The sequence below is a fragment of the Strigops habroptila genome, chromosome 9 (genome assembly GCF_004027225.2).
Source record: "Strigops habroptila isolate Jane chromosome 9, bStrHab1.2.pri, whole genome shotgun sequence".
Classification (NCBI taxonomy): Eukaryota; Metazoa; Chordata; class Aves; order Psittaciformes; family Psittacidae; genus Strigops; species Strigops habroptila.
The window spans coordinates 4,129,520-4,156,438 of NC_044285.2; the positions used below are offsets into that span (position 1 = coordinate 4,129,520).

Sequence of the window (26,919 nt, forward strand, 5' to 3'; positions counted from 1 at the left end):
GGACCGCAGCCACGTTCAGTAGCTGCTTTGGACCCTTTTTTTATAAGGACCTGCCATAGATTAAAACTAAAAAACACATGATGAAAAGGAAGTGGCTCTGTTGGGAATAAATAACAACACTGTTCAGAAGATGTGCTGATCTCCCAAAAAGGCCCACAGCACTAAGCTGACATTACTGAAGGATGACGTGGTCAAGCCTCTTTCATTAGAGGAGCTGGGGAGAGAGCGAGGTTACTGTGTTCAGTAACATCAGCTCTTCGCTGACCAGAGAGCAGCAGTAGCTGTCTGGAAAGCGGTGCTCTCATTTAAGTGGAGCGTGCTCGGAAAAAGCCACTATTGGCAAAGTGAGATTTTTCTTGCGGTGGTGGTGGTGTGAGCAAGCTGCTCTCTAAAAGTAGAACTCGCCACAATTGTTTTGTGTATTAAGCTTTGTAGTTCCTTCTTTGTGTAGGAAATCATCCAGCGCTCATGGTAACACACTGTACTTGTTACCACTGTACAGAGTTTCAGCGTAGACGAGAAGTTGAGCAACCTCATGCCCTCCCTTAAAAGAAGCTTTTTGAACCTTATGGATCACTGACTGTCCTCAGGATGGGTGTTGTAACTCCTGGGCAGCAAAGGCAGTACAGGACTAGAACAATTGCTGCACCCAGTGTCTCAGTCACTGAGAGCTGCCTTGGTGCTGCTTTGGCTAAAATGTGTTGGTATTGAGAGAGCTGGGTAGTGATGGTTGCTCCATCTTTAACTTCTGGCTAGTTGAGAAGAGAGAGGCCAGGCTGTTCAGTGCAGTACAACCTTTCAACACTACCCAAAGAAGTGAAGGACCAAAGGCGAGGCTTAAGATGTGAGAGTGTGTATTTTCTTCAAGAAAACCCTGAACAGTTGTGTTACTTCAGAGCTAAATGGAGTAACTGGGAGGAATACAACATTGGGAAGCAAGATCTACACCATGATGAGATGGTTTCTTGTAGAAAATGAATTCTCTTCACAGTGAATATGTGAACTGTCTATCCTGCCCTATAACACCTCAGTATTGATAATGCGTTAACTGCTATGAATATATGTACAGCTGTGACATGCTGTAGCAAGCAGAAGTTGCATGTTAGACTGAATGTTGAACAGCAGGCTTTCTGTAGCATCCCGTTTTGCAAAAAGGATGGTTCCCTTGCAATACTGAAGGGCAACAGGCAAGTGCTTTTAGGAGTAGCTAGTGACCTGAAATATCTAGTGGGTATATAAAAAGAATAAAGACCTGCTGCATGGAGTAGATGATTATTTGATGATAGATGAGGATCAAACAGCAGGTATTTCTCAAGGTGGCAAAGTTTTGGTTCTTTTTTTTTTTCCATATCAAAATGTTTCTAGGATCAAAATGAGCTTTAGCAAATCATAGTTAGGGTTGAGATGAAACTGCTGGATCACTGTACTCTGAGCTCTGTGTGTCACACAGCGCATGGCTTTGGTCTGCCCAGTCTGTGTGTACTCAGTAGTGTCAACTCACTACCCGGGTGCTGTGCAGCGTGTGTGTTGTTCACAGCCTCTGCTCTGCTCCTTGGTGCCCCAGCCTGGAGCAGCTCTCAGGAAGGAGACTTGCCAGGAGATGCTGCCAGATGAAGGAGCAGGCTGCAGGTCGCATGAGTTACTCTCCGGCGTATGAACCTGTTACGTGCAATCATTTTTCCTTGTAGTTCATTGACCCCATCTTGGTTACATGATCAGAGCTGGATCTGTTCTCTGACTAGGAATGGGCTGCAGGTCCTCAGACTGTGTATGGAGTGGGCTTTTCTATTGCCTTTGGAAATATACTTGCCCCTGGGATGATCCTAGAAAATAAAGAGCACAAGTAGGTTTCTTCTTAGGCAGTAGATGAAGCTCAGTACTTTTGGACTAAAGCCCTCCTTCCAGAGAGGCATTTCTTGTCATCTAGGTAAAAAAATGTGTTGCTGCTTTTTGGTGTTTTGCTGTATTGGGCAGTTATCTTTTAAACAAGCAAATAGTGTATTTCTTTAAAGAACTAATTTCTGACTGAGGTGTTTAGTGTAGAATAAGTCTGAGAATGATAAGCAGTTTAAGGAAAGGCTTGGAAATCTGTAAGCCCCTGAATGAAAACAGCATCAATCCGACTATTGGTAATTGTTATCCTGCGTGTTTATAATCTACTCCAGACTATTGGGGCAGGGTAATAAACAGATGTTGCATTTTTTCTGTTAGTGAGCAGAATAAATACGTAATAGTTACGCTCAATTCAGAATTGGGAATTGAAACAGAGGTAGGTTACGCTGGTCATGTTAAAAAAGCTCTGTAAGCTGGAATATCAGAAACTTTCAAATGGAATAGCAATGCTCCAAAGAGCATTTTATGTGCACATTGTTGTGTCTGACAGACCACTTTATAGAGTAAGTCCATGTACTCTTTCTCTGAAACGGGATCCAAAGAAAACACGGCACAGCCAAACAGCCAAATGGAAAGTGTAGTTGACTTTGAGCTCTGATTAATTTGTTTTTCTCATAATCCTTTTCAGGGCAGTGAGAAAAACGTGAGAGAAAGCTGAGGCATCGTGGTATGATTAACTTCTGTGAACAATGTCAGCTTTACACAAATTCCTGCAAATAAGTACAACAAACCAGAACATGTACCTTTTTTCCCCAAAAGTCAGTATGGACCAAGGTGCTTGTCCCATTTCGTGTTTGGGGCTCTGCAGTTCTCATTGTACGCATGAAGTTCTGCAAAATGTAACTCACCGAATGAACTAGGAAGTTCTTAAACCACCGGTGTCAACAGCACATTAATCTGTAATCAATTTCTAACTTAGAGCCCACTGGACTTTATCCTTTTCCATATTAAGGGGATGATGTTTCATAACTGAGGGGAAGAGAGTGCGTACTTTTGCCATAAAGTTCTAGAAATCTCATAGATTTATAAAAGCATTAAATATCTAAAATTAAGTAACTTTCAAGCTGAAAGAAACATACAGCTAAAAGCAGTATGACTTTTAAAGCCCAGCCTCAGAATAGATGCATGAACAGATATATAATGCTTTAGTTAACGGTTGCTGCCATTTCTCTTACAAATTGTTCTTTAGGGTATTGTAACTCAGCTGTTTTTAAACCCATCACTCTGGATCTTTGCCTACAAAATGTCAGCACAAGTGCAAATTTTATTTCTTTAACAAAATAAAGGGCTTGGAGCAGTTGGGCTTTCTAAAATTTCATGGCAGTAAAATAAATTGTGTTACTTTGCTTTGCCATCCCAGGAACCTCCATACTGTTCACCTTGTCCTGCCAGCAGGTAGAGACAGAAACCAGAACAGTTCAATTGGAAGAACATTGTGTGTTCTGACTTGCACCTCTTAAACAAGAGAAGCCCAATATTGGAGCGTAAATATACTCGTAATTGTTGGGCTGTGCTTTGAGCTGAGGGCACTGGAGGGTGGATGCAGGGAGGGTTGCTTTAGAAGAAAATCTCACGAGTTGCAAGCAAGACGTGGATATCAGCTCATTGAAGGAGTTTAGTCTGAGTTGAGGTTGTCTTTCCTATAGATTCAGGAGGGAAGCCCACGTCTGCTCTCACCAGTATTTCTCTTACCACATCTACTATCCTGGAGTACTTTAACATTCCCCATCTCCCCTCTGGCTTCTAAAGCTGGGTAGTGCCAACCCAGTCACCTTTTTTGAATGTTTTCCTGAAGTTAAAGCCTTGGCACATATTCCAGGCTGTAGTATGCGATTGTTCTGTAGTCAGTATATACTGAAATAGGGATTTCCTAGTTCAAAGTGTTACTGTTGGTACATCAGTTTTGGTGTGTGTGTGTTTATTTTTAAAGGTTTAGGGAATGAATGTTCTTGCACTTAGCTGGTTCTGGTGCAGCAACTCACCTTTTAATAGCCTCTGCTTTCAGCTTGGATCTTTATAGAAGGAAGATTAGGTAATAGTTTGTGTAGAAAATATCTGTTTCTTACCGAAGATCTCACCCTGTTGGGTTTTTTTAAGTTGTCCCTCTAACAAGAAAGTCTTTAGTCTTTTAAAGACTTAAAGTCTTTTAAGTCCTTGTCAGGTATTAGAGTTGCTGTGCTTTTAGCATGTTCATGTTCTGGGTCCTTTGTTAGCTTAAGTTATTAGTCCTAGATAGATAAGTATTGTGGGATGGAAGGACTGCTTTCTATTGTCAGTGCAATTGCTGAATCTCTGGACAATTTGTCTGGGTTAGAATTTAAGGGTTTTGGCTCCAGTGCTTGTTTAGACCTTTTCCTTGTCTGAGGAAAAGACGTTGTTAAAATAATTAAGCCTAGCATGCATAAAAAGGAACTTTCCACAGAACTGAATGCTTGGGGCTTATTCAAGTTTCGTGTTGCTTAAATAAATTGGCATTTTACTCTATTTGCTTACAAACAACTTACCTATTCTGGGGAATCTTTTTCCATGTTTTCCACAAAAGACCAACTCTGAGGGTTTCCAAAACCAGCAGCTCTCTACGCTCTGTAGTTCTTTGTTTTACATCAAAGTGCATTTTCTGTGTCTAATTATTACATTATTAGTACACTTCTCTTCCAGCCCCTTTAACATTTTCTTTGTTATATGTGTCTAATATACAAAGACCTAGTATATAGAATTACTAGGGAGTAATCCTTTTGGTCATTGTTTTCTGGAGAGTGCGTCGAGTTCAGCCGGCTGTTTTCAAGGGAAATTCCTCACTGGGATGCTCTGTTCTTCTAAATACATTTATTCTGTGTTTCTTAGAAACTTTTTTTTTATCTTGGTGCAAAAATTAGTGCAACTTGGTTCACTGGAACACGCAAACAGGAATCCGGTGCATTAGCTACAAGTCCAAGCGCTTTCTTTTCTTCCCAGTCACAGTACAGGCACTGCTGACCACCTTTTCATGGATTTCGTGTTGTTGCTGACCTACCACAAGACTAGTGTTCAAGAATTAGGGCTAGTTTGGCTTGTGACCCTGGGGAGAAAGAGTCACTTGAGAAAAGTAGTTCTCTGGAAGGTGTCCCCTTGATTTGCATGTATCTTAAGAGGGGTGGGTGGTAAATTGCAATGTAATGACCAGTGGATCACTTGCTATAATACCTGATTTGAAGTCATGTGGCTGAACCCCTGCTCTGGTCACACATGTCATGATGTAATTCGAAGCAGGGTGTGCAAATGCATTTGGTTTATCTTTATGTTCTTCAGTCTAATGCAGCTTTTTTCAACAGCAATAACAAATCCACTTTTTTCTGTGCTGCGTAATATGGATGGGTTGTGTCTCTGCTGGTCCTGGTAGTGTTCATAGTGATGGCTTAAATGAGATGAATGTTCAGTGTAGGTGTAAATCAAGTCATCCTTTCCCATTTTAATATTGCAACCTAATTAAGAAGTTAAGGATTTTACAGCCGTCAGAATATTCTACTTTCATTCTGATTTGAAAAGGCTTAATAACACTTTCTTTACTAACTTGCCTTTCTCCTTTTCCTTTCTCAGTTTGTGGGCCAAATGTTGACATTCGCAATGACATCCATGAGCTGAAACGCCTGGAGAACTGTACGGTGATCGAGGGTTTCCTGCAGATTCTGCTCATCTCGAAAGCAGAGGATTACCGCAACTTCCGCTTCCCAAAGCTCACTGTCATAACTGACTACTTGCTGCTGTTCCGTGTGGCAGGCTTGGAAAGCCTCAGTGATCTCTTCCCCAACCTCACAGTCATCCGTGGGAGGAACCTCTTCTACAACTATGCCTTGGTTATCTTTGAAATGACCAATCTTAAAGAGATTGGGCTTTACAACTTGAGGAACATAACCCGCGGGGCCATACGGATTGAGAAGAACTCTGACCTGTGTTACCTCTCCACAGTGGACTGGTCTCTCATCCTAGATGCGGTGTCCAATAACTACATCGTTGGGAATAAACCTCCAAAGGAATGTGGGGACTTGTGTCCAGGAACAATGGAAGAGAAGCCATTGTGTGAGAAGACATCTATTAACAATGAGTACAACTACCGCTGCTGGACCACCAACCACTGCCAGAAAAGTAAGATTTGAGTAGATAGTGTTTTTGTTATCTCTTTGTGAAGTAAACGTTTAATTTTATGGTTTTACTTTAAACTCTTTAGCAACTTAAACTTTTATTCTGGTCATGTGTAGTCCACATAACAAGTTACCCAGTTACCACACATATATTCCTTCCAGCCAGTAAAGGATCATCTCACTTGATTTAAAAAAAAAACCCCAACAAACCAAAAGCAACAACAACAAAACAAGACCCCACAAACTTCCTGGGTTACTTCCCCATGGAAAAGATGCAAAGTAAGTGTAGAACTAAAACCATTATAGCAAAGCTGGAACCAGTTTTACCTCGCTGGAGGGGGCTTTGAACACCATCTCCTCCTCCTTGCTGAAATGGAGTTACGTGTGTGTCCAAGTCATTGCCACCCTGAAGCTGTTAATTGGACTCAGTTTGACTTTGTTCTTTGATTCCTTTGGCAGGCACCTTCAGAAATTGCTATAATGGTAAATTCTGTACATGAGAACTTGGTTCCTGAAATCAGATTTTACAGTACAGTCTGTAGTGTCAGCCAGTCAGTGGATATCTGGACTCTTGGGGAAATTATCCTTGCCTTTTTTTGTTCCTATCAGGCATGACAGGGGTTATGCCTTTCTGATAACAAGTATTAGCAAAAACAAAACCTGATCTCACTTTTTAAAAATAGAGTAAACAAATTCAGAGTTTACTCAAATAACATGATTACATGGCAGGCTTTTTGAGTTCATCCTGTAACTTCATGAAAGATGAGCCTTGCAGTATCAGTAAGGCTTAATTACAAGCAGAGCTCACTGGGAGGAACAGTTCCTAAATTCCACATGCAGTCCTGACCAAAGCTGCTGTACTGATAGTAAACACCAGTGTGACAGAGACCAGGGACAGGTCTATATTCAGATTACCTTCGTTTGGGGTCACTGCTTTGTAGTAAAGTGGCTCATCAGTTGCTTGTGAAACCCACATGTTCATTTAGAATTGAAACTAAAGTACCTCGTAGGGCAGAGTCAGTCAACGCATGCCAAAAATACCTCTGGAAAGAAGGCATTTATAGGGCTGTGCTTTTATTGATACTTCTGAAGGGAAATAAAGTTTGTTTTTAAACAAAGAAAACAAAATCCCTCAGCCTGGTAATGGGGGACTTTGTGACATGTCCAAGGTGAGGGACGTGAGCTGTGTTGCTATGAGTTGCTAGGGTTCTGCATGCCAAATTTATGTCTCCATCAAGAGAGTGTAGCTCTGTTGTCTACAGAGAGTGACCTGGGTGATTCCTGTGCAACCTCATTGCCTTTAGTGGTTTGAATGGACGTAACTAAAGTGTATTTAATGAAATGTAACAGCTTGCTTGCTTTCTGTTGTGTGCTCTAACTATTCGGAATAGACAAAAGTAATGTGCAAAACTTGCTGACTTTTAGGGGGATGTTAAAATAATTTGGATCCCAAATGCACATGACAAGATGTGTTTAAATAAAATGAGGTCATAGTTATACTGTGACGGCAGCACTTTAAGGCAAAGGTGTTTTCTTCTCCTGTATGCTTTCATCTTCCTTTTGTGGGAGATTGTGAAGAAAACAAGTATTGGAGAAGAACCTTGAAAGGCTCGTTAAGAGCATTAGACTGTGGATAAAGAGTGTAGGTTTAGAGTGTCTTGGGGTGCAGAGCATATAAAGAAATGAGCAAGCTCTAATCAATACAGAGGGTGAGAAAGTTGAACCTGTTTAATCTGTTTGTCATGATAAGCTACCGACTTCGAGGAAGAAGGCTTTAAATTTGCCAACCATTCATCTAAAAAGAAAACAACCCCAAAGTACTCCTGTTCTGAAGAAAAACAAGGGAGGTATAAATGTGCAGTTGTTCAAAAGGAAGCTTTTTGTCTCTCCTCCTAGATTGCTTGGACGCTTTGGCAATGAACTCTTGATCTGGAGAGGATTCTTGCAGTACAGAATTACACAAGACATGAAAAAGAATAGAAGCAAAAGACGCTGAAGTTACTGAGTGTTTCAATCTGCGTTTTCCTACCAGTAGAGAATGACACCTATGTTATTTTCCAGGGAATATTTTTCTAGTGTAGTATCTAATTTAACCCTGACATTCTCCCTGTGCGTCACAGTCATGTTAAGCTGAAAACGCTGTCTATCACTCAGGGTTCCTTTATGCCTTTTTATTTTTCTTCTCTCTGGATCTGTGGAGGAGTGTATATTAAGTCTCTTTTGTCCTTGTTTAGGTTTTACGCTGAAAGATCTGAAGTTGGTGGGTAAATGTTGTGTGGGAACACTCAGTACTTTAAGTAGCCTGGCTTCTGTTTAGTTCTGTCGTTGAGTGGAAGTTGTTTTTTTCCTTCTTTTTCTTGCTCACAAACAAAGGAAGAACCCCATGCTTCCTTCAGTATAACTTGTGCAGGAACAATGTTGAGGGTGGAGGGAGGAGAGAGGGAAGGATATGCTGTGTTTGACTTAGAATAAGCCATTGACATTTCTATAGTAGAACAAGCTACAAAGAAGCTGCAACTTCTGTGTTTTTTTCTTATTTCTTAAGGCTCAGCCTAAAGTGTTATCAGCTGCTCTGCCAGTTTGGTTGCCCTGGTTTCTGTGTAGCATACATACATTCCTTTACCTTGGAGTGCCCCAGGCAGCAGCCTCACGAGTGTGCTCGCTTTGGAGCTGCGGGGTGCTGTGCTGGGGTTGGCATGCTATCATCTCTCTGACTGGCACCTACTTTCCTTTTGGCATATCACATGCCAGCTGTACTTCTCTTGAGATGCAGGTCCACACAGAAGGATCCCTCAAGGTAAACGGAGAATACTGATGTTGTTTACATCAGTGCTTGTGCTTTGGGGCACAGGTGCAGATGGAAAAGATAAAAATTGAGAGTCCAGACATACAAATAAGATCATGGCTCTCTTTTTCCTCCTCCTTTTTGTGGCAGTTGTGACTGCAGGAGATGTTTATGGAAGCTGCCTGCGTCTTGCTAGCGATTGATGTGAGAACCAGGAAAACTGTTCCTGCTGCACCCCCGAAAGACTTTGACACTCTTGTTTTGCCTGTCCGTTGGTCTACTGGAAAGAAAACTTTGGTTGTTTTCTGTATTCCTTTTGCTGATGACTGAGTCCTGAGGTCTGCTGCTTTAGTCACTAGGCCTTTGTAAGCCTGCAGAAACCATATGTAAATTACAGCCTTGAAAGCCTGCCTGGAAGTTCAGGATCCCTTGTCTACCATAACCTTTGTTGTGTTTCGCGAATAAGTCCAACTAATGCTTCCTGAGATGCTTTTGCATTTGCTGGGGCCATAAGAAATGAACTAGTTCATGTGGAAAAGCAATAGCAAAGCTAGCAGTGATCCATATATAACGTACATGGTATAAGGATGGTTTTTTTCTTTAACTTCATCTTAATTATTTGTCTGCTCTCCATCCACCCTGCAGTTACGTTGGAGATGCTCTGTCAAGCATTAGCTGAAACCCTTCCTTTCGTACTCGGATAAGAGAAAGACTAGGGGTCTGGTTATGGGGAGGACAGACTGTCAATACCTGCTTTGAAGGGGTAATGGCGTTAACTACAGCTTCTGTGCAAGAGCACAGCCTGGAAGTCTAGGTCCTCCCTTTGTGAGAGCAAATTATGGTGCTGCACAGAGGGGATGAAGCAGTCATGCTTCCCATAAAAACAATGAATGTGTATCTGAATTGCATGAGGGACCTTTAAGATTAGATTTGTCACTGGCATAAAAAAAAGTAGGTTTAAATTGGCATTGTAGAGAGAACGTGGATTAGGGCCATAAGCGTTAAGCATTTGTTTCAAAAGAGGCGAATTTGACGTGCAAAACAATAGCTCACATGGACCGTGCTCCACAATACAACAGAAGACGACTTTCAGCTTCCGCATGTGTCAAACTGAAGACCACAGAAAAGGCATGTGAGGATTTGGAGGCTGATAAAGAAGCAGATGGCAGCTGAGCACAAAATGTTTTTAATGAAAATGTATCCTTACTCCTTTTTGAATTGGTTTGACAGTGGCCTGGAAAGATACGGTGTATGTGCGGAATGAGGAACAGGAGGGAGAAAATGACAGTGAGTGGGAAGAATGGTCCATATGTACCTTCTACTAAAATGTTTAAACATATGGAGACAGTAACATGATGTATTCTCACAAATATTCGGAACTTGCTCCTGTTTGTTTACACGGAGCTCAAAAGATAATGCAGTTGAGTGGTATCATTTGACATCACTTCATTGACTTGTGCAGTACTTCCCAGGGTAGCCATCTGGGAATGTGCTCCCTGTTGATTCAGCACAGTAGTGGTGAAAACCATGTGCTGGGATTTTTTTTTCCCCTCCTCTCCTTTTTCTCCCTTCTCTGAGGAGTATTCACTCTCTTCCCTTGTCCTTTAGAAATACTGAGCATGTGTGAACTATGTACACAAGAAGAGAGGGAGAAAGAGGTTGGGAGCCAGAGATGCCAAATCAAATTGCCTTTATTACATCTGTATGCTTTTTTCTGTTTGCTGCTTCTTTTAAGGTTTTTTATGTGTTTTCTTAAACTCTGAAATATAGTAAAAATTGCATATATCGGAGGAGAACATACTTTAAAAGTTACACTCCTTTTAGCAAGCATATTTAATGTAGTACAAGGTTAAGTGAAGCTGGTGTGTAGTGCCAGTCCTACCTTTGTTGGGCTAAAAATACAAATATTGTATAAACCTCAGCATTGAAAGGGACAGGTTGTTTGTCCATTTGGTTGCTGTACAAACTCACCAGCAAATAAACATCAGCTGAAAGGAATAAACAGAAGGGTAGACAATAAAAAAAAAGGCACAGTTGGTGTCACCGAGTTAGAAAAATCTGGAGCATGTTAAAGAACTGTTGTTGGTGTTTTCATTCTGAATGAAGTTTTTGCCTGAGCTTCGCTCCCCTCCTGAGCCTGCTCTTGAGCCAGAGGTTTCCCAGAATTTTTATTATGGCTGTGAGAGCATATTTAATGAGGAGGCTGGAATGGCCACAGAGCGGTTCAGGCCAATGTGCAGTTAATTACTACAGCAGTGGTTTATATTCTGAGAAAGGGGCTAAAATTAAACAAATGTATACTTGGCATTTTGCTTTGTTCTCTTGCAAAATGCCATAACCTGGGAAGAATATCTTGAACCTCACAGCCTGCACTAGTCACCAAGCTGCTAATGTCACTAAGTGCTAATGCTGAATACTCAGCCTGGCTTCCTAGTTTCTCTTGGCACTGCGATGTGTAGTGTTTTTGAGAGGACTTCAGATCTTGGAGTTGTGTTTTCCAGTACTGAAAGACGTGATGCAGTTAACCAGGCCCATCAATGACACTTTGCCATGGGTTAAAAAAAACCTGGTAAAAATCCCTTCAAAAGTTTAGACCATTCCCTCACATTTTGGGATAAAGAATTAAAGGATAAAATTAGAAGTGTCTTAGGGTTTTTGTCTTCTACTCACATGTACACACACTTTTTGCCTTCTCTCCTTAGAAAACATTGTATTTTGCACTTGCTTCAACTTGCTTTATCTTTTTCAGCCCAGAGGTGTGTTTATGCTCACCAGGTCATACTTAGCTATATTCCAGTGACCATCCATGCTGTTGGATAAGTTTATTTCATTTGGTGTTATTTATGGTAATAGTGAGGGGTAATTAATGTGTATCATTCATTGTGGAATGATACAGTAAATGTTGCCATGTTTGCATTGGAAATTCAGTGCCTGTGAAGTGATGGTTGGGAGGTTAAATGTAGATGCTCATGGATTCTGAGTAACACAAACTCTATTTTGCAAAGAGACCATTCTGATTTAAGAGAAATGAGGATTAGCAGTTCTAAAGCTCACAACAAGCTTGCTCAAATGAGGAATTGGAGTCAGAGTTTTTTGTGCTTTATGTAAATGCATCTTATAGTTAAACAAGAGCATGATTGAAACCTGCCTGGACAGAAAGCATTTCTGGATCTGCACTGTGCCTGTTTTTCATGGCTTCGGATGTTTGCCTCATGAAACTTTGAAATCATGAGTAATGTTTATTGCTATTTCAGTATGGATTTACTTGAATTGTCTCATGCCAAGCGACTGCTTCACTGTCAGAAAAACAACTATAAAAATATAATTGGAGATCACTTGTAGGAAATAGCCATTCGCTGGCTTTATGGGTTGCATGTATGTTAATTCCTCAGTTCAGTTTCTCTGATGCTCTGTGCTAAAGGGTGGAGAAGAAAACCAGTGCCAGTCCTTCTTAGAAGATACAAAAGCATCACTAGATTGTCACGCATACAGTGTGCAGTCTTTATATATGTAGTGCTTGAGGAGGAGTCCTGGTCTGACCTCTCAGTACATAGAGGCTCATGGGAGAAGGGAATGGACTTGGTAGCCCAGGGAGCCTGAGGCTGTGGAGCAGAGGGGGATAGGAAAGTGATCACATTCAGTGAGGGTTTCTAAGATGTTGCTTATTTATTTCAAACTTAAAAAAACCCCAAACACAACCAACCAAACCCTTTACAACCTCAGTGACATCCTAAAGGTACTTCCCAAAGCACTGCATGTTAGTGTTTTGGATTGGTTTACAACACTTCTGCTGTTCTTAGTGACTTGCTTCCATTCTAGAGGAGACTGAGGATGATGTGTTGTTTAGAGAATCATTTTCTGTTTTACCTTCCTGTGCAGCAATACCATGTTAAATCTATAAACTTAAATATGCATCTCAATTCGAACCAAGTCTTTGATTAACCTACTTAACGTAGACTTCCAGGCCCTGTTCATGTATATTAGCCAAATGTTTGTTAATAAATAGTTGTGTTGGCCTGTTAATTACATGTAATTTTATGACGAATTTGCAAAACGACTGGGAGCTGGGAATAGCTAGCAGCGTTATGGGGAAAATGTCAGGGAAAATGTCAAGTGCAAAACCAGAAGAAAGCTGTTTTTGCTGGGTTCTTGCAAATGTCGCAGGGACAAGGCAAACTCAGCCTGGCTGAGCGTTCTGTGCAGTTCTCTGTGGCTCTTATCCATGCAAGGAGTCTGGCTTTAGCGGGTTGCTGGCTTTCCTGGGCATTTCTGGTTTGACAGTTAATGCTCCTATGGATGTCTGACAAGGGCAAAACTTGAGCCACAGTCTTTTTATCTTGGTGGGGGCCCTAAAAAGGTCTGTCCTCCACCCAGCTGTCCCTTTCCATGGAATGTATAGAAATACATCTTTGGTGGTGCCTGACCTGCAGTTGAATTGAGCTGAAATGGGCTGCAGGCAAGTTTGAAGGTGGATATGTGAGAAAGCTCACTGAACCTGCCAGCCTACTTGTCGTAAGAACTAAAGGTAAAACTTGGGTTCAACCCTGGATAGGAATCATGCCCTCTAAAACTTCTGAATGGTAGGCACCATTTTCCTTGTTTTCCGTCCCCAAATGCACATGAATGTAGGAATGAATTGTACTTCAGCATTTTCATACATTGTTTTCATGTAGCAAACAAGTTTTTCAGTGTTCAGCAGTGACGAAGAGCCTTTGTTTAGCCTTCCTTCCCACTAATAGTGCCATTTCCTTCTCAAATCTGTTTATGGCTTTGAGAATTAACTTATAATATAAAGATGCTCAGATAATGGTGTGTTCATACAGATTGAATTGCCTTTTTCTTCTGAGGTGAACTCGGCCTGGTTCAGTTGTCCACTGTCTCTTCCTCCCCCTGTTCTCAGCATTTGGAATGGAATGTGCATGTGCTATCAGCCGAGCGCTAAAAATGAGTTAGCAAGTAGCTTGCCCACCATAAAATGGGAAGGGGCTGAGGTGCCAGAACCTGGATTTCTAAAGCTAGAAACCATATGCCAGTCTCTCAGTTATTTTGTTGTTTACTGTTTCTTGCTGGGCAAAGTGAACTTGTAGTTACCTGCCCCAGACCTAGTTCCATATGCCCTGGCTAATTATTAAATGCATTTGTATAGCCCTTGACAAGGTAGGTGGGAGTGAATGCAGCACATGACTTGAGGATCCCTCGTGGAAAGGCCAGTGATTTTTTGGAATTTGGTTGCTGATTTGCATGTTCAGAGAGGTTTGAGAGGCGACTTGAAGTTCTCCTTGTTGCTAGTTAAAGTTCAGCTTATGCTCTTAGGTGGATCAGCCTGTAGTTTGTACACCAGTGCGACCTCCCTGATGTGTTTTTTCCTTGTTGCAACATATTGGGTTTATAGGCGCTTAACTGTTCCCTTCTTATAAACAGTCCTCTATAGCTGTTGGGACTCATCCCTTCCCAGCATACTCATCCTCCCTCCATTAATGCCTTCTCTCACTTTTTACTAGCGTAACTCAACTGGGGGGTCTGTTTCTCCTACTTTGTTTTTCCCTGGTTAATGTGTGAGGAATACATATGGATGATTAAAGGTTATAGTTTTGGGAAATGATGCCATTTAGGAAGCATGTTTGAAGTGTTGAGCGCGTGGAGAAAGTCTTTTATATCAATGCAGGCCTTGGGAGGAGGAGATGTTTTTCTATGTATAGAAACTTCCCGTATAGGATGGCAAGAGAAGGTTGCAGGGGGATTGCCTGTCTCTTTAAGTGGGTTTATAATTGGCTAGGAATTTTTGTCAGCTTAGTCACTGCAGCATTCAGCGGATGAGGGAAAAAAACCACAGGCCCCAACCGTTACGGGCCGTGGATAGGCTCTGTCATCCCAAAGGAATGCATGTGAACAAAACACTTTGTGCGGTGCAACCGTTGGTCTAAACAGTGTTGCATTCTTAAAGCAGGCTCTGAGTCACATGGAGCAGATGGATTGTTTCACTAAAATGGAAGTTATGTATCACTGAGCGCTCGGATCAAGCTTTTAAGTGTGGTTTGAATAGGTCACGATATGCGAGTGTGATGAAGGGGTGTAAAGGTAAAAAAAAAAAAGGCAAGCTCCTTGTTCTGCGGTTGGAACAGTTTCTGCAGCATTAAAAGAGGAAGAAAGGCTTTTGCTGTGTTAATTACGAGGCTGGCACACCGGCCTGAAGGTTTCTCTCTAGACTTCAGACAAACATGGTCGCAATTCCACGGTGCTTTGTGTTCAGCTGGGAAGCTTCATGCTGCCCAAACTAACCCAAAGAAACTCCCATTGGAAGGGGGGCGTGTGTGCAAGGAAAACACCAAACCAAGCCCCAAACCTATTTGCTCTTCTCACAATGAAACCAGCTGCTCAGCTCTTTTTTTTTCCCCCAGCCTTTTGCCCAGAAATCTCTCTGTTCTGTTTAGTACATTGATCAGTGAGAGAGTAGCACTGTCGCTGTGGGTGCCTTTCCCTGGTTTTTTGGCTTTATCTCTTCCCTTTAAGGGATGTGAGATGATCTGATAGGAGCATTGCCAGTCTCCAGCCTTCAAAGCGTGCAGAGGAGGAGCTGTGACTTCTGGCTACACAAATTCGGAGCTGTCAAGTGATTTTTTTAGTTAATTTCCGCCCCCCCTGTTTTGTGGGGAATCCTCTTTAAAGAGTGGTCTCAGATTCCAGGATTTAGCAGGAAACCCAGCCTCCAGTTGGTGGATATTGACAACTGCTGTCATTTGGCAGGCTGTTGCTGTTCGGAGTAGAGCAAGTCTGGAGGTCTTAATCTGGTTATCGCTAGGGCAGGTGTTTCAGAATCAGTGCCTCCCCATGTAGTATTAATTGAATCTTAAATCATTACAACACAAAAGGGAAACATTGACTAAATTCCCTTCCATCTCTGGAGCTTTCCTCATGAAGGCAGCACATGAATAGGAGCTCTGCTAGAGAAGATGGTTTACTTTCTAAGTGCGTGATGAAGGCTGTTTGGCAGAATGAGAATTGACTGGTCCGCGTGAAGCACTACACGCAGAACCGAAATTGCAGTGAGTCACTGTCTGCTCTTGTCTTTTGTGATCTGAGAGTCTGGGATAAAACACTGCAGTGGGTGTTACAGATAAAACCCAGTATGCAAATCCTTAATTCAGAGATGAAACGTTCTTCCTCTTGTACTCGCTGCAGTTGTTTGTGTGCATCCATTTCTCTTCTGTAGAAAAGAAATTAAAATAATCAGTAGTACCTTGTTCCAGAAAATGGAGACAGTGGTGGCAGGGGAGACAAAGACCCCTTCCACCAAACCAGCTGTGGCGAGGTTTCAAATTCAAGGGCTGTTTTAGGATCAAGTGGTTTACAGAAGAGTATAAGGACTTGGAGCGTATCTTACAGATGGAAAAAACCATTCTTCCTAGTCAAAGAATTTATTCTTTTCTGCCCATAGGAAGCTTCTTTGTACAGTTCAAATTGTCTGCATGTGGCAGATGATGTATTTAGGTGAAAAGTGAAATACAGGTGAGCGAGTGAGAGGACATTTTTGGGAATACAGTGGATCAGTATGGCAGTGCCTGGTGAAAGGGGAAGGACACTGAGATCTGTGGTGATTGCAGGTCCCAGCCTCTGGCCTCTTGTGACTTGAAAGTTGGGCTACCTGGTTTAAAGGCACATGATGCTCTGTGAACTGGTGTTGCTGTAGCACGGCACTGTTTGCATCATACTAGGATCAGTGTTCTGTACCTGTGGTGTGCTGTTAGATTGTTGGATACAGTGCCCATATGTTTCCTGATTAGATAAACTTAACATCATGCATGTAGTACCAGAACACTTCAAGCTGTGAAACTTTCTTGCTTTTCTTATCTACTCATTAAATATTTAGTGAGATGGTGGCTGGCCTGTGATGGGGGAGGAGGAGGAAATGTTATTGAACAACGCAGGGCTTCCAGTCACCATAAATGGTGCAAAGCTCTGTGCAGATCCTCCAAGAGATGTACTTTGTTTACATAGAGCATGCTTAATAAACAGGATCAGCAGTAGGATTCCTTCAATGAAACTGCAAAGCAAGAAGTAAAAACATTTGCTTTCCTGTATGTGCTGAGTGGGCTGCGTGATCTGACCTGCATGCGAGGGTGCTGTCTGGACAAAGAATGCCATGAGCAAGTGGACAGCTATTTTGCAATGTTATCCTACTCATTCTTCTAGTATCCAGGAGACATCGGAATTGGTGCGAATAGCTCTGTGCCATGCCTGGTTAAACACAATGCCTTAAAGCAGGAGTTGGAAAAAACCCCTTCTAAAATGGTGACATTCCCATCCCCAAATCTTGCTAATATAGGCTGAAGGAAGAGTTTCCTTCCCTTGTGTTCCCAGCAGCAAGTGTGGTAGTAACTTGCCTGGGTTCTCGCAAGTCCTGCTCCTGTCCTCCTTTTAAGATCTTTTAAGACCTCTGCCTTTTCTGTCCTCCCCTTCCAATAAGCTCTTGAGCAACTGGAGCCTTCCCTTTGCCTGCATGGTCCTTATCACCGTTCCCACAGCAGCACAGAAATGATGTGCCTGTCTATTCCATTCTGCTGCTGCTCGGTGAGCTAATGAGCAGAGGCACTGCAGCTGCCAGGAGGAATTCCTTTCCAGCAGTTTTGCGAGAGAAGTCAGCGGGATTAGGGCCTGGTTAAAACTTGATGTTTCAGCAGATCTGCTATGCAAACCATTTGGGTGAGGGAGAGAGCAACCAGAGTGGCAACCAACTTTGCTTGAGGCAGAAACAGACTGTGGGAACAAGGAAGAGACTGTCTTGTTCTTTAGAAACCAGAGTGCTGCTTAGAGGGCTTTGCTGTGCTTGAGTACATACATACATATACATACTTCTTCTCTGCAACAACACCCCAAGTTACTGTCTGCCCTGGCTTAGAGGAAACAATTATTTCAAAAGCCTTTCTTAACAGCCTTTTGAGCTGCTCTGATGTTTTGCTGTTTTGGATGTGCCTGCTCGTGCCAGATCGTGCACTGGATCTCGCCATTCTGGAGCACCTACTTAGTTATCTCTGCAGGCAGGGAGCATCGGGCACCTCCCAAGTATTTAAAAATAGAAATAAACATTTCATACTGGCTCTTCCTTCCTTGATTAAATTTATAGGGTTTGTGTTGGGCTTGTTTTGGTTTGTGTGGGTGAGTGGGTGTGTCTTGTGGATGAAAAAGTAATTGCAGGAGAGCTGGAGTCAAAGGAATATGTTTCTGCAGTAGTTTGGAAGCCGCGAGGTCTTTGGTCATTTTACTTTGTGGAGTCAATTTACATGGAGGTTCTGCTTTCTATGCTTTTAAGATGTTGTTTTTGTTCCCAGTGCCTGTCTAGTGAAATGCAGCTGCTGCGGGAGGCTGCAGTCGTTGGGCCATTACCATGAAGCATTTCAAGGTCTCTCTCCAGAGACTTCAACTGCATTACCTGGAGGAGTGGGTGCTGAAAGTAGATGTTATCATGGTACTGTTGGAAGGACAGTCTGCAAACAGTAGCTTTCTAGGATATGATTATTGAAGGGTAGTGTTGGCAGTAACCAATAGAGGAAGAATCTACAGATGTGATTGTACAATATGTTCTTGAGTACAGTTAGGTGAAGCAGGTGCTGAACTCTTGATTGATTTTTCTCGTTAAGCACTTTGTTGTGCTCCTAATTTTTTTCCATTCTTGTGAAGCAGGTGAGGTTTAACCTACCTACCTGGTGCAGTAGTGAACACTTTAGACTGTTTTATGTAATATGTGGAAAATAAGATTAGCAGAAATAGCAAAAACGCAGTGTTTGTGCTGCTGCAGATGTGAGAGCTAACAGGACACCCAGAGGCGAGTGATGAACCAGTTCGACAGGGACCAGGCACTCTGGTTTAGCAAGCTGCTCTATTCCCAACACAAGTGATGGATGCAAGTTAGACAGCGATTGCAAACTTGCTTGGTTGACTTTGCCTCAGTGCTTCCTGAGCCAAGCTGCCTTAATTACATGAGGGAATTGCTTCTCAAAATGACTTCCAGGTAAATCATTATCTGTACTTGAATGACTGTTACATCTGAAGCAGTCCTGTCTCCAGGTGAGGAAAGTATTCCTGAGGGTCTGTTCTGCATGCATTTCCTTTGGAAGACCTTTATTGACATGTTCACGTCTGTTTTCTGACTTGTTGTATGGGACTGTGCAAGGAAAAAGTAAGTGTAGAGAAAAAAACTCTGGGCCAGATGGTCTGCTTTGAAGTATGCATCGTAGAGGGCTGTTTGATTTGTCTTCAGCACTGCGTTTTGTGAGTTTGAGCTGCAGAAAGCCTCCGGAGTACAGTAATGGTTCAAACCCTTCACGTTCTGTAGTGTTTTAAATGATACATTGCTCTGACAAACTTGTTGCTTCCAGTCAAAACGGAGGAAATGCTGATCTCCAGTTAGCTGATGAAAGGCCTTTGCAGATATTGATAAAACATGAAGAGTGCAAGCGGCCTTCAGAAGGGTTGCCTCTGTAGACAGCTGCCTAACTGAAATGACAGAGTTAAGTCTTTTATGTTATTACACATAAGCCTTTTCTTACATCTCTTAGTGCTGTAGTTTGGGCTGTGCTTTGGGTGGATAAACTACATGGTAGCTTGAGTCACAGTGGTGCACCTATCCACAGCTTCAGGTAAAGCATAGACTGAGGTGAGCTTGTGGAGGTCTGTCCTCATTAAGTGAGCTTTCAGTATTGAAACATCTCTTGTTCCTGTCATGTTGTTACTCTCTGGACTTTCTGCCAAAACCAGTTTGCAAACCAGAGTATCTAAATTAATACTGAGTATTTCTCTGTGGATGCATCATGTTGCGTCTTCCTCCATCCTGGGACAACACTGATAAAATAAAAGGCATCCTCCAGTCTATAGGAAAGATTTTTGTCTATATCAACTTCCTGTAATTGACAGAACTGTGCTGCAGCCTTGCCACTGATTTATCTTGTTTCTTACTCCCTGTGTCATCAGTGTGGGTTTTCTTGGATGAAGCAGTGGGGTCATACTTTAACATAAAATATGGATTCTCATTTTAATGCCTCACATTACAAATATCTCCTGGGAGAGAGGCTCAGCTCTTTCAGGATATAGTAATTATATTAAAAAAATGGTGAAATTTGGCTTTTTAAGTGAGATTCCCTGATTGATTTATTTCATTTATCTTAAGGAGCATTCTGGTCCACAGCTCTCTGATGGGCAGTGTGACAGCTCAAACGTAAGGTGCTTGAAACCAGGAGTCCCATTGGAAAATCTAGGCCAGCGGATTTTGCCAAGTGTAAACATTGTCTCATGGTGTGAAAACAACCAAACAATTTTAGTTCATTAATGTAATTTACTTGAAGACAGACAATGAACTTGACATGGCTGTTTATACCCAGGCTTTTATGCCAGTCGTTTATCTGATTGATTTTTAAATTGGTTGGTTTAGAGCAGGCCAACCCGAAGTGGCTTAATCTATAGTAGTAATTCCTGGATTGTCCAATTACACTGGATTTATTTATTTAAGCAGGCACCTTAGAACTAATCTTCTGTTTGACTTCAGCAGGAGTTTCATTGGGCCTTTCCATTGCTTTTTTTACTGAAACCTGGAAGGCATAGAGCCTTGGATTATTGCAGCTATTTCTGCAGCTAACTGGAGAGAAACCCCAGCATAACTGTGGAATTGGGTCCCATTCAACTCCCACTGGAGCCAGCCGGTGGGTATACACTGTGATTTTACTGTATTTCACGGTGAAAGCTCCAAACCCAGCATCTCAATCTTGGTGATCTGCCCTGGAAGCAGAGAGGGCTGGGAGAGATGCTGCACTGCGTCCTGGTTTGGAGCAATCTCACCAAGAATGCTCGTGCTCTGTTCAGAGGCAGAGCTTTGTGAGTTGCTCCCTCTCTAACAACCACAGCAACTCACTTTTGGGGGAAAGCAGGCATTGCACTGTAGTTAGTACAGCCCTCTTGTAGCAGCTGATGTCTTGTCAGTGTAAGTGGCTGGAGAGCTCTTCCTCTCTCCGCTTGGTTCCTTCCACCTCCCACATCTTCCCGGTTATAGTCAGAACCGCACCTGAGCTGAGTCTGTCTCCTGCTGCCTTTCACAAGTAGTTGATGAAGATGGAGAGCTGTTGCATCTGAATTCCCCTCTAGTTCTGTGGGCTTCAGAGCAGCTTCACCCTGTGCGTGGCTCACGTGGCTGTAATTGGGATTATGGAATCTCCCCAGTCCTGTGCGTTCCCCAGAGTTTGTTGTTGTCAGACCTCATTTTACCCCCCACACCCTTCTTCCTCTTTTTTGTTAATCCCTGAGTTTTGGAAATGTCTGAATAGTGTTTATTGCTTTTATTGTTTGGGTGGGAAAATGGCCATGGAGCTTTGATTGTTTTATGGCAGGAGAAGGGCCTTGTGGAACCCCAGGCACTTCTTTTTTTAACCCCAACAAGGAGTGCAGAAAAGAAACCAGTAATTTAATTCCAAGTGAAGAATTTCTTGCTGGTTCTAGCCTAGGGACATGATTTATTTGAGTCCAAAAAATCAACCAGAAAATAAATTTAATTACTTTCTAATAAGTTTTGTTAAAGCATGGATCAGTCTGTACTGCAAGTGAGCTTTGGAGCTACTGGTGAGGGAGAACATAGACTTGAGCTTTGGTGGTAGATGAAATGTTGGATGTCAGCGCTTTCTCTGATAACAGTGGTGTTGAGAACTGCCCTGGCACACCAGATTCCCCCGCATGCCTGTAGCTTGCTGTGTAAATTAACTCGGGACTTCAGCTTGTTTTGTCATGCCTCATTTGGAAAGTTTTGATTTGGGAAGGGGAAAATAATGCTGCCTGCTTCAAATCTAAACCAAAAGTGCAGGAAGCTGGAGTGGCTGATTTTGAAGCTTGTGAAAGAAGACTTACATTTTCCTTCAAAGAATGTAACTTAGTTTTATCTTGGTATATCTTTGAAAAGCTTGATCATTAGTATCATTAAAACATCGGCAGGCTGATAAATCATGACTTGCCATGTTTTTTTTATTTGGTTGCTTTCTTTTTTGGTCACATTCCTTTCTGCAAGAGGAAGCCCTTTCTCCCTGAACTTGTGATGTGTATTAATTTATTAGTTTCAGAAAGATGCTGAGCAATGCTCCTCATGCTCTGTAGCCTTAGTTTTTCCTGTGGGTGAAGAGAAAAATGCTTGTTTACTGTACTCCCAACAGTTTAAAAAGGAATGTTTGTAGATACTTTGTGTCTGTGTTAATTTATATGCTAAACACTGCTGATAGTGATTTGAAACATGTCAGGTTGTTGGATATTTAGTGTTTTCTGTATACAGACATTTACATACTTGGGGTTTAAAGTCGTAGTGACTATCCCTGGTGAGAGAAGTCAGGTGATTTATTACTATTGTTCTCTACATGAAATACTTTGAATAATCCTCAAACTGATTTTTTTGTTCCCTTTTCCAGGGTTTTAAATCTTTAATTATACCACAGTATTTAGATTAATCTGAACTTGTTCAGAATTGTGAAGGTGTTACCTATACTCTGGTAGATGAATTGTCTGCTCTATTATGTTTCTGTGTATGGGCAACCATTTAAAATGGTCTTTCACTTGAAGATGTTAAACTGGGCTCAGTTTATACCTGTCCTGTGCTTGCTTTATGGGAAAGACACTGAAGCTGCAGTGCCCCATCTGTCTAATAAGGAGGATAAACTTACTTAACATGAATATTGTGGTGCACCAGTTAGTGTTTGTGAATGTTTCCAGGTACATTTTAAATACAACATGCAGAAGTGATGAACATCTTGCTTGGAAATTTTGCTGTTAAATGCATTTTTGTTACCATATGAGCTTATTTTCTTCTATTGCACTGGACCAGTGATGTGCAGGACTATATTAGAGTGATGCAGCTTGCTGCTTCTGGAAAATACATCTGTTTGGGTGGGTATGCTAGAGGTTTTTTGGAAGCACATGTCAAGTACATTAAGCAAAAGAGACTTACATTCATCGCTTGGGTATAAATATCCAACGGGACAGCTTACAGAGTTCTCTTCCAGCACGTTGCTTAAAGACTTGAGGTATTGTAGAGGAAGGAAATACGAGAAGGAATACCTGCTTCTCCGTTATTTTAACTTGCCGTTTTCTTTCCTATGTCTACTCATATATCACAGAAGAATAGAATACATTGTTTTTTGGAGAAGGGGAACAAAAGTATATTTTTCAGCTAATATTCTGATTACCTTAATCTTTATCATATTAATTCCTGTTGCTCTGCCACTACTGGTGGAGAAGTAGCTAATGTGAACTAACTGTATTTGCTCTGGAAAGCCTGATTATTTATTATTATTGTTGTTTTAAATGCATCTCGGCAAGAGAGGGTGATGTTACCTGTGAGCAGCTTGAATGAAATGCTGTACGAATAAAACTAGCTCTTCTAAAAGGCTGAAAATGTGAAGCATCCTATTTTATAATTCATTCATGATCCAGCTCTATTAGGAAATGATCTGGTTTAATTGCTGCATTTAAAATGGGACAATTACCAGACCCTTTTCACATCTCCAAGACCAGCCTAGTTAGACATAGAAAGTACGTGAGCAGTGTGAATCCAGAATTGAATAGTCAAGGAGAATGGGAAGGTGAAATCAATTATCTGCTAAAATGCTGGTGCAGGTCTGTCTTTGGAAACATGAACTGCTATTCTCATACTTGCCAGGAAGCCTGCAGTGTGTATGCATCCTGACAGTGTTGTTTCTCATTGTGGGGGCAATAGATGTTTAAAAAATACCACCTGCCATGACTGCCAAAAGCTCCTACAAATGAACCCTCTTCTTTCTTAAATCTGAAGTTGAAAAGTCTCCACTTTGAGTTTTATAACAGTGGTACAAAAGCTGTTTGTCTCCTTTTAGTGTCTCTATCCAACCGAGCTCAGGTACGAAGGAATAATGTATTTTTGGCCTAGGAAAATGGGTCAATTCTGTATTTAGTGTGTCTGTAAGTGGCAGTTAGTGAGTAGCCTGCAGAAAGAGAGAGTGACTTACTTTAGTTGTTTTGTGAACATGTCAGCCGTGCCACAGTCCTGCAGTGTCTGACTTGCTGTCGGGCAGCGAAAGGGAAAGCATCATTTGACACAAAATGACAGATTCGGTCAGATTCATTTGGTCCAGGTATCACTCAGGAATATATTATGAATAAGGTTTTGGTGCATATTTGTTTTCATTTTCAAGAAGCAGAACAATGTTGACATATATATATATATATATAGGAATATATATATGTTGATATATTTTATAGTCAGCTCTTGAAACTTGGTATCTAGGACCATCCCTTAGTAGTCTTCTAGGAGCATGACTGTTCTTTGGGGTGTAGAAAAATTGGGAAAGGTTTTCCTGTGAAAAATAAAACAAGACTTTAGCAAGCAAAAATTTTATGGAGAGGAGGTTTTGTTTGTTTTAAATGGAACAATTTCCCTCAGGAATAACTGGTTTGTGGGTAGCAAATAGAGAAATGAGAATGTTGGAAAGACAGAGGTCTGTGTACATTTGAGACTGAACATTACTGAGGTTCTTGTAAGATCCTGTCTCAGAAAATACGATATGGCTTGAAAAGGTAAAGGTAAAGTCAACTGGAATGAGTGAGGCTTAGATCTGTGCATCGGGGAAATCATCCTGATTCTGAGAAGCATTTGGCTGTGGGATAATGCCATTGGAGGGACAGGAGGACACTTGTGCTCATGTATAGGGAAAATGAGATACAGAATACTTAAGTGACTTGATCAGATTCACGCGCCTAAGTACTAGCGGAAGGACAGTCATGCTGCCTATCTGCTAATCCAGCTAGAAGGTTGTGCTTTGCCAGCTTAGTGACAGCAACGTGGCCTCCTTCCCTCCATGGATTTGCTATACTTGTGGATTTCTAAACTACAGAAACTTTGCCGTGCATCTGTCGTAGGTGTAACTACAGACTGACATCAGAAGGCAGCATGGGTTTGTTTTTCATGCTCCTTCATTCACCTGCTAGAATTGGGGATTTACTGAAGTGTGAGCAGATAGTGAACATTTCATTTGTGGAAACTAGAACAAAGATGCAGTAAACTTAATACTGAAGAAGCTGAAGTCTTTCAAATAAATTCTCTGGGGAGTCATCCCTGTGTGCTGCCTTGACTGAGGAAAGATTGACTTGGTGAGGTTACGTTTGTAGAAACAAACATGTTTTCCAGGACCCTGGCTATAATTCATAGTGCTTTTGTTTATAAAGGCTCTTTCTCCTGCGCGTTGGCTGGAGCTCTGTAAGTGGTCTCTTTGCTCTGTTTGGATTCCCTGTAGCTGGGTTTGCATGGCTGGAAAACACATTGCTTTTGTGTGGCTCATAATCCACTGTCTGAGCATCATCCTCTAGTTTACTCACGAAGCAAACCTACGTTAATGATGCAGCGGATGAGTTCAGCCAGCAAAACTGTTATCAATGCAATGAAACGAATCCAAACAAGTAGGGAAACAATGAGCTGCCTTTTTTTCCCAGCTCTTAGGTGGCAAACAAGTCTCTCTTTTGCTGTGGCTTGCAGATGAGGCATCAGGATTGCTGTTCTTTTGTTGCAGATTAGTGTTTTCTTGTCTGACACACATGGACTAAGCTCTTTGGTCCAGCACGGCTGCTCTGCCAAAGTCTAGGGCTGGACACTATTGAACTGTGACCTGCAAAAGTTTACTTAGTAATCTTTCTTGTCCCCATTCCACATGGAAGACTCCCCTGGAAATGCTTAAGGGAACAAAAGAGGGTTTGGAGGTGGCTGGTTGTTGAAAGCAGTTAAGTTTTAGTAAAACTGGGCCAATTTGAGAGTTACTGGCACAGTTCTGTGAATTTACTCATTTCGTTTGGCTTGTTTTGCTTTTTGGATGAGACCTACATGAAAGGAGAACTCTGGATAGCGAGGAAAAAACTATTTTACTATTTTAGTTGCTCCTCCTTGTCAGTCGAGTAGTGTTAAAATCTCCATGCACCAGCAATGAGAAGGTTGCAGACTTCTTTAGGCAACACTTGCAGAACTGGACACAAGACAACAAAATTCCCCTCATCGTCCTGCCAAAAATAGTAAACCTTTAAAAATACGTGAAGCATACCAAAGGTTGTAAGTATACAAAGTTGTTGCATTTTAAGAGTGCCATGTTAGGTGTGTTGTGGCATGTTTGTGTTCCTGTACTGCAGGTGCGGTACCTTGGGCTGCCTTATTGAATCTTGGAAGCACAGGAAGGTCACTCCTGCTCAGTACTGGGAGGGAGAGCTTCAAAGAAAGCTTAAATGTTGGAAGAACTTGACTGATTCAAGTTGATGCTCTATTTTGAATTACTGATGCTGCAGCTTAGGACTGGAGGTTGTGTTCCAAGTGGTACTTTTTTGACTTGAGTGTTCAGTGGAGATCTTCACTGCTTGAATCAGCACTTGCCACCGAAGGTATCTGGAGAAGCAAAGTGTGTGTAGTTCAGGCTATGCAACTATGTGATGTTTTCCTTGCTTTTTCAATTTAATACTGTCATCATGGCTTTGGAAACATAACGGTGATGTGCTATTAATCACTTCCAGAGCAGCTGCTCTCTTGCTCCCAAGGAGTGAGTGAAAACAGTGATACTGTCTGCGAAGCGTGTTGGGGTGGTTTGAAATGAAAAGCATTAATAAACTTTATTTAGATCAAGCAATCTTTTTATTAAGTATTTGAGCCCTGTGCTACAGGATGATATTTGAAGACAAGAATTTAGGCTTAGAGTGATAGTTGTACGTTAAGAAAAAGAAAAGTATTATCCACGTTACATAAGCCCCAACAATTTGATGTCTGGGAGTACATTTATGTGAGGATCATGTTAAAATTCTGCAAGAGATCACCTTTGCACTTTGCCTGATCTGAAACCCTGCAGTGCTTGAAGTTGTATCTGAAGTTTTCTTTCTTTTCAAGTCATTACAAATTAAGCAAATAAAAAGAAAAAGGACTAGCCATGCTTCTATGCATTTAAACAGAGGATATGTGAAGTATCTGGATCTCAGATTTGCACAAAAACAATACATTCTTTCAAATAATTAAATATTTTACAAATTAGTCATACTTAAAGTGGCAATTTTTTGAAGCAACCATATGAGCATTTATTGAGCTAAAAGAGCCTTTTGTTGCTT

At 41.6% G+C, this 26,919-nt stretch overlaps 1 protein-coding gene across 2 annotated transcripts in view; it reads left to right on the forward strand.

The window, feature by feature from the left end:
* IGF1R (insulin like growth factor 1 receptor) overlaps positions 1-26,919 on the forward strand; it is a 178,858-nt gene that overhangs the window by 24,602 nt on the left and 127,337 nt on the right. For both annotated transcript variants that reach the window (XM_030496692.2, XM_030496691.2), the window contains exon 2: positions 5,470-6,015. In XM_030496692.2, the coding sequence (XP_030352552.1) occupies positions 5,470-6,015 (546 nt within the window). The remainder of the gene's footprint in view (positions 1-5,469; positions 6,016-26,919) is intronic.